Source organism: Protopterus annectens, chromosome 11.part0, assembly GCF_019279795.1.
Source record: "Protopterus annectens isolate FY-2018-M chromosome 11.part0, PAN1.0, whole genome shotgun sequence".
Classification (NCBI taxonomy): Eukaryota; Metazoa; Chordata; order Ceratodontiformes; family Protopteridae; genus Protopterus; species Protopterus annectens.
In genome coordinates, this window is record NC_056745.1 from 282651156 (window position 1) to 282660053 (window position 8898).

General features: G+C 35.2%; 1 protein-coding gene across 1 annotated transcript in view; it reads right to left on the reverse strand.

Moving 5' to 3' along the window:
• Positions 1–8567, reverse strand: part of SPIC (Spi-C transcription factor) — a 75196-nt gene extending 66629 nt beyond the window's left edge. The window contains exons 1-2 of the mRNA XM_044087195.1: positions 8556–8567; positions 8202–8229 (exon numbers count right to left, since the gene is read on the reverse strand). Coding sequence (XP_043943130.1) covers positions 8202–8204 — 3 coding nt within the window. The 5' untranslated portion in view covers positions 8205–8229; positions 8556–8567. The remainder of the gene's footprint in view (positions 1–8201; positions 8230–8555) is intronic.
• Positions 8568–8898: the final 331 nt, after the last annotated feature.

Here is an 8898-nt window from a genome sequence, read left to right on the forward strand (position 1 = left end):
GTACTAGCCCACAAGAAGACTGAGACAGGAGCACAGGAGCTCCCTCGGAAGAGAAGAAGGTCAGAAAAGGAGAAGGTAAAGACTAAAGGATGGATGTATGAATTCACAGGATAAAAAAGGGACAGAGTAGAACAGTAACTAGCCAGTAGCAGGCAAACAGATTTGTAAGAGGGGAGGAGCGTAAGAGATGTAGCATTGAAAAGCGGGTGATTAGACATGACAGGTGTTAGTAGTAGGTGCTAATCAGGAATTGTATCACCAAAGGAATCCAAATGTTAGAAGGGGGTAGAATAGGTCTGGCTACACTGGAGATAGTACCAAGACTGAAATTGGAAAGGACAGTGAAGGTTGTAGGAAAGGTACTAGAAAAAGATAGGGTCATGCCCCATGTTGTGTTTCATAACAGGACCAATAACCTGGTGGCATTAAGAATGGAGAAAATAACTTTGATGGCAACAGTGGTGGCCCAAGGATGGCAGAAGCTTTGACACTGAGCTGGTTACTTGGAAGTCCTATCTATACCTGCAGCCAGCATGCCAAGGAAGCTATGAATCAGGATTGCAATGCATGCTTACAACAGTGGAAAGAGGAGATGAGCATATATGAGGTGGTAAGTTACACAGAATGGCCTAGACCGGAATTTTATATAAAAAATATACTTCATATTCCTCACTTTTTACTTTTTTTTAAATTCTCCAAATATTTATGATTTCCAATAATGTGACACAACTGGACCCCTTTCTTAAGTCATGGTACTATTAAAGTTCATAAAACTATTATCACTTCAGTATTTGATGTTTTTCAAGAGTGCTCTTCATAGCATCCAGAATTGCCTCCTGCTGCAGTTCATATGGAATTACATGTATCAGGAAGCACATTTGTTGTTAACCCCATTGCTTTCATGACTAATGGAACTGGGATCTTTATTCCATATCGCTCAAGTTTCTGCATGCATATCCTCGTATTGTGACTTTATGTTTCTCAGCACACAGGACACTATAGTCACTAGGTATACCTGCTGATGTTTTTGCTACTCTAACCTGTTTTTTTCTTGCTTCTACTTTCTTAACTGTTGGTGTGGGATGATGCCATATGATCAGAACTTCATTTTCATCAGTTCCTTGTGGTTCGTGTTTCCAGTGCTTCTCATCTAATTGTATGTTTTAGCATTTGCACAGTCCCCAATGCAGTAATATTGCCACATGGTTGTGTCTTTCATTATACAGACCCTTAATCATGAGTCTATCACAAGTAGCAACAAGATTTTCAACTGCTTCTAGTTTTATATTACAGAACTTGCATTTGTGTGCATCTTCCACCACTTCTGTAGACTTTGTTAACCAACAATGTGTAGCCTGCTAGCTTGAGCTGACATTATTAGCCTTTCATCTTTTGATTTAAAGGAACCTCTCCTTAACCATTCAGATGTCAAATCTTGATTAACACAGAGGGAAAGAGTTTTTCAGGTATATTTCACAGATGAAGACAGCGGACATTAACTTAAGCAAGCTGATCAAAAATGAAGAGGGTGTTAATAGATGACTCGGAAACATCTGAAGTATTTAACAAGTTATTTTTGTTCTCTTTCAGTATGGAGGCATCAAATGACTGACAAACAGCTTCAGATGTTTCATTGACTAACAAAGGTAACAAGACATGCAGGCAATTAGAAATCAGTTAATCTGATGGTATTGCCAGGGTAAGTGATGAGGCAGGAAAAGTGATGAAAATAATTCTGGGAGAATGGCTTGAGATCTTTTTTTAAACAAAATCATGCTTCGGGATCCAAACCAGCATGGTAACAATGCTAAGATGAGTTATCAAGCAAGCCTCATGAAATGTTATGGCTATAAGACAACAGAAATGGATGAAGGAGAGCCAATGGATGTGGTCTGTTGGGCATAAATTGAGACCTTACCAGGGAAAGGATGGAATTAACTAGAAAACATCCATAGAAGGGCTACAAGGATTGTTAGACAAATGAAGTGCAAGAAGTAGCACCGGTGTCTAGAATTATTCAATTTGATTTGTAAGGGACACTAAAAGAAAGGGGGGATGATATGACTGCATGACATGTAACATGGGTACCTGAGATGTTGAAAGTGTGGAACTGAGGTATCTAGATAAAAGAGAGTGAAAAGTTATCAGATGCACTTGAATATTACTCTAATCTGAGCCAGCGAAAGTGTGTGTTTTTTTCTGAGAGAGCATTGTGGATGCTTGGAACACATTGCCTAAGTGAATGGTGGGTTTTGAATTCACCAGGACTATCAATATGTCAGTTTGAAATACTTGAGCAGCCCTAAGTGAAATTGGCAGAAAAACACATATTGCAGTATGCAAATTGATTAGAAAGAACTTATGTCTACTTTTGATCTCACATTAAGCAATGCAATGAAATATAATGCAGTATCTAATACATATAGGTAAGGGGTGTGTGGAGCTGCTGCAAAAACACTAAATGTGCAGTTGTTCTTGTTAATGATTGAGGGTGTAATTGTTTGGCTTTAGTTATTTTTGTTAGTGCTTTTATGTAAGTAAACATTTTCGTTTCAGTGCTTTGGCATGCAGTGTTTTGTGTTATAGATATTTCAATGTTAATCATATATATGTGTGCATGTGTGCGTGTGTGCGTGTGTGCATGTGTGCATGTGTTTATATAAAAGTGTGACATTACTTTTTATTTGTTTTTCTGCTCTGGATAGAAGGTATGTCTACCAAAGGTAGTGTGATATTGCTTTTTATTTGTCAATCCATCTAGTTATTTAGATAATCTATTTGTTTATTTGTTAAATCCTTACTTAATCCTCTATTTATTTAAAACTGATAACCATGAAATTCACATTTTTTATGAGGGGAGATAAAATAAGTGAAAGGGACAGAATATGAAGCACAGCTCACAGGGGCTAGCAGCACTAATAAATCAGTGCAATAATTACATCAGTGTGCAAAAGAGTATGGAAAAGGCAGAAAAAGTATATAACATGCTACAGAAGCACTGCAAAATTGATTTATCAATAGCTAAATAAAACTTATCGACTCCTGCTTTGATGAGGGTAACTTAGCAAATGGAACCTTATTTGCTGAAGTATTTTATTTAGGATGAAAAAGCTATATTTTCTGCCATGTACATTTCTGGAAGGCAGTCTGTATGTGTGTGTGGGTGTGCATGCATGCCCATATGGATTTGTGTGTCCCAATGCTCCAAGACTGTTGTAATTGATCAACAATAAATGTTTATATAAGGGGGATTCAATAGATACAGTCATCTGTATAATAGGTGAGGAGCATTCTGCACCATCAGAAAAAAATGCTACTTTCTAATGCAGTGTTAAAGTAATCTTCTGTTTAGAAAACTGCTGCCATCAGGCTGGTTTTATTGAAACAATGGCTGCTCAATCTAATCAAGTTTATCAGCTGTGCCTCCATCTAGCTCTACCTTCAACTAAATTGATTTTATCTAACAATTTTTTAATTACCTTTGTACTTCCCATTTTTTGACCTAAAAAGTGTGTACACACACACACACACACACACACACACACACACACACACACACACACACACACACACACACACACTTAGCATATCCAGAAGGTGTAGTGATCCACATATTATAATAATGTTTGGGTAAATGAGACCCCCTGTATGAGAAATGAAGAAAATACACCCAAATAAAAACTGGTCTTTAAAAAAAATTTGCCCAAATGAATTTGAGACTGAAATTTTCAATCAAATGTACATTTAGGCAAGTATTTCATATGAGTATTCTATCAGTTAGCTGACTTCTGACAAGAATATTTGATCGAGTCCATTTGGACAATGCACTGCATATGAATATCCTATAAAGTCATAAAGGAAAAGTTTCATAGTGTGTAAATTATGGCTTTAGTGTGTTCTGTCATCTAATTTTGTTTTTATTAGAGTCCACAAGTTCATGGTCTGTGGTGCAAATTTCGACATTTTTAACATGCATGCTATGAAAACTGTTTCAATTCATGCAATTATTTTTTAAAGTTTTCGATCACCATTAATGTTATCGAATATCTATGATATTCCAAATATCTCCACCCTATCACTTGAATACTGTAAAAGTACACAGTTTTGCTTTCAAAATTGTAACAAGATTTATTGGCTATGGGAGTCAGAAACTGGGGACAATGTAATGTTTTACTATGCATCTTTTCTGTTTTCTCTGAGCGTGCATGGCATTGATTTAGTATCCATTAAGAGAGGGTTGTGGGGGGACATTGTTTCCACATTGAAGATGTAGAGGGGCTTTCATCCTGCAAACAAATGTTATCTAGTGGAACTAATTTTGTCAATGGTTGGGTATGTGATTAAATCTGTGCATTCTATGTTTTAGTCATAATTACTTGCATTTTCACTAAATGAGATGAGATTAATCATAATAAATCTGATTTTATTATCACCAGATGCCAATAAAACCATCACACCTTTGATACATGTAATTGTATGTGAAATAATTCTTACTGGTGTTTGATACATTTTGGGACACAATGAGAAAACATTAGAATGACTAGAAACAAATCAAAGCTGTCTATCATGAGGAGTTGTAAGGAATACTGCTTTCATTGCACTGGAATGAGATTTGGTGAATCCACAAAATCAATCAATATATATATATATATATATATATATATATACAGAGAGAGAGATTCACTTTATAATCTCGAAATACTGAAATCTCAGATTTCAGTATCCCGAGACTATAAAGCTGAACAGTCACAATACCAAAACCCCAAAAGCGCGAAATTCAAAATTGCAACTTTTAAATAATCCCTCCACCACACAAACATACATACACCTTCCTCCCCACACTACAATAAACCAATAAAACACACACATACACAACCACACAAAGACACACACCTAACCTACATATAAGCAAGGGGGCATGCCCCCCCGCACCCACCCATACCCCCGCTACATATATATATATATATATATATATATATATATATATATATATATACTAACTCTGAGGTTGCACTAAATAGACAAAGACACTAAATCCACCACTACATACTCTATATTCCTCTTGCACAAACACACATCACATACTTACAAACACAACCACTCTCAACAGTTATACACTCACACCCACACCTACCTACCCTAACCTACACCTACCTACCCTAACCTACACCTAAAGCTTCCCAACACACTCACATACACTCGAACTCCTACCCAAAACCCTTAAAAAAAACAGCACTTACCTGAATCTCCAGACATATCCACACAACGGCAGCAAACCATATCCCACAGCACACTACACCTTACCAACACAGTAAATCCCACGTAGCGCGCCAGCACAACCACGGATTCGACATTCCGAATTTGAGCAAGTGCAATTTTACTCAACTGCGCTTTCGGCACTTTCGTCTCGAGATACTGAAATTTGAGATTTCAGTATTTTGAGATAGTAAACTGCATATATATATATATATATATATATGTGTACATATATATATGTATATATATATATATATATATATATGTATATATATATATATATATATATATATATATATTATTTATTTTTTTTTTAATAGAGCATGATGAGGCAAAATGTACAGTTAAGATTATAGAAACATTAATTGCAGCCACACTCATATTTGAGCTACTTCTCAGCTTATGTTTTCATGGGTGACAATTTGTTATCTGCTGATATAGTGTAGAGACATTTTCTGCATTGCTTGTGCCTCAGTCCTCTTCTCCTCTTTTTATAACTTCATATTTGTGATTTGTTCTGAAGATACACACCTTTCAAATACTGACATGATGCTAAATTTCTCTAGTGCTAAAACATTCTGTATTCATTTGTGGTGAATTGGTTATGAATAGTTATGTGAAAATAAATCCTATTTCAACCCCACTCTAAACTGACACAGTCAGACTTTTAACAATGACATAACATATGCGACTTTAAAAAACAGTCAGTGACTCATAGAGCAACCTTTTTTTTTATTTGTTTGTTTGCTTTTTTTCTTACTGAGTGATTGATTGGTGTGATTGATTAATTTATTTAATTCATTCTGTCAGCTTTTAAAGTGATCTAGTATTGCACTTCACATTTAACTATCCTACTGCTATACTTACCTTTCACCTGAAGAACAGTCCCTTGTCAATGGTTCTGTGTCATAGAAAGACTTTTGATAGTTATTAGCTAGAAGCTGTCATGCAAGCCCTTCCTTTTCAAGTGCATATTCATTTCAACTGTCCAGATTTTCCAAGAATGTACAGATTTTTTACCTCATTTTTTTTGTCTGTTCCTCGTAAAATGTGTGGTTTTCCTGGCAAATCATTGAGTGCTGAAATTATTAAATAATAATACAAATTTGACTTTCGGACTTCATATCTCCAGAAAATGCATATTAACACAACACCATTTATTCTAACAACTTTCTATGTTTATAAAAGCAGTATTTAAAATTTGGCCCTATTTTGGGGCCTTTTTTACCCTATGATTTTTGGACTTTTCCAGATTTCTTATACTTAGAGGTTGACAAATATGCATGTCATCCGGATTAAAGAAATTAGTGTTGTGTTTGCTATAAATTATTCAATATAATGTAGTTAGACTCTGTATCCTTCAGAAAATGCATGCTAGATTTAAGCTTAATGTTAAAGCTGACTGGCAGCATATGTTTTACAATTATATAAAACTTAAAACATATTGGGATAATATGAATTCTCTCTTACAGTCTGTTTCCTTAATGATAAATTTATGCTGACCAAATTTCCTATTTTATTTGATACACCTATCCCCACTTGGGTCACGAAAATAAAATACACTGTTTTATGGAGTATCTTAACATTAGGAAGAAAAGTCATCACTGCGAACTGGAAGAATCAGATGACTCTTGTCATCTTAAACTTATCAGGATCAAGACAATAACATCTAGAATCATCTCTTCATATAATATATGGTTGAAATGCAAAGAACTGCTAGATAAACAGACTTTAGTAATTAACAAATTAACTAACAACTACTCATCACATTTCTTTTTCTGTTTAAAAAGCTTTGTTTTATAGTAGACACCATTGTAAATAGTTATTTTGATTGTTTATTATTGTTCTTTTTGATATGTATATTTGTTTTATAATATTCCTGTTATGGTGTATTAATGTTTTGTTGTTAAAATTTTCAATAAAACAATTGAGGGGAAAAAGAAAATGCATGCTAATGCAAAACTTGTTATTCTAGCAAAATTCTAAGTTTATAAGAGGGATATTTTAAATCTGTCCATGGTGTTGCACCTCAACCTCTAAACACAAGAAAAATCTGGACAAAACCAAAAATAAAGGGTAAAAATCAGGGACAGGTTTTAAACATTGTTTATATAAACTTAGAAAGTTGCTAGAATAACAGGTGTTGTTTCGTTCAGCACGCATTTTCTGGGGATACGAAATCTGAAACTTAAATGTATGTCACTATTTAATGATTTCAAACATTGATTTGCCAGAAAACTACAAATTTTATGAGGCACAGACCGAAAATATTAGTAAAAAATCTGGACATTCTTCGAAAATCTGGACAGTTGAGGTATATGCCTTTGCGTGACCATCACCCCCACACACACACACACACACACACACACACACAAGCATTTTTTTACCTTGTCCAGAAATTTGCGCTAAGAGGTTTAGAATTATTGTGAATGCTACCAGTTATAGCTCAATTAATAAAACTTCTCACATAAACTAAACAATTGGCTAATACAACACGAACTCTGGGAGATAACCAGTCAATAACTTGCTGAAAAGCTAACAAAATTGACCAGGTAGTTTTAAGTGTCTGTTTTAAAAAAAGTAATTTACACGCATGATCGGTGCTGTTTCAATAAGTGACATGAGAAAATTAACAGACCTAATCCATTAAATAAGTAAATCAGTCTAATATTTAATCCAGTATATGTTTTTATTTCGCTTTTTATAATCACATTTACCGATCTGTCGTGCCACGTGTTTTGCCAGAATAAGTGAATATTCAGTTCTCAGTACCTCTAATGGTCTGCAGAAAAAAGCGGGAAACGCAATCCCACCAGAGCCCACGTTTTAAACACAATTTGGCTTCATCAGTCACCTGCCTCAAACTGTCTGCATGCACAACTTCAAAAACTACACTCTGTCGTTATGTTAACTTAAAAACATAGACAAAAGTATTGCAGACTTACCATTGTGGGTATCCCAGCAGATGAAATGCTGTAAAATAGAAAAAAATAGTTGTTGGCAGATTTAGTGAAAAACTGAGACTGTTTTGTCAGTCTCCCTTCAGTACTAACAGAAGCATTTAAAAACAAGAACTACTGTGCACGTGACGACAAAAGCCTGAATGAAACTTTACAAAAGCGAAGCCAAATTTACCTTACTTCAGCACTTCAGCATATACCAAGTTTAAGCAGGAAAGTCACAAAGCCTGAACATCAAGTTGCAGAGTACATTTGGATACTATTTGCATTACGGTAATCAGGCGTTTTAAAATGTTATTGCATTGGTTAGAATTGCAAATGACTTTACAGATCAAATACCTTTGTTTTGCCTTTTTCAGATGTAACATCGGAGGGAGTTTGCAGCAGTTGTTTAAATCCTTAGCACTTTCAGGCGTCATCCAAAACGTCAAAATAATGTAAATTTGAACACACCTAGGGAGCAAATCGAGGAAGAGCAAGCAATCTTCACAGCCAAACAGTTGCGAAGTGCATAAATAAAAGTAATCAGTGCTTTCATACATAACCCCCCCCCCCCACACACACACACACACACGAAATTCACTTCCTAAAATCTCTTCATTGCAGACTTGCAGTCCAACTTTTGTAATTGTTTCAAGACAGCTTTTACTGGAAAAAGTGCAAAACTGTAGGATAATGAACA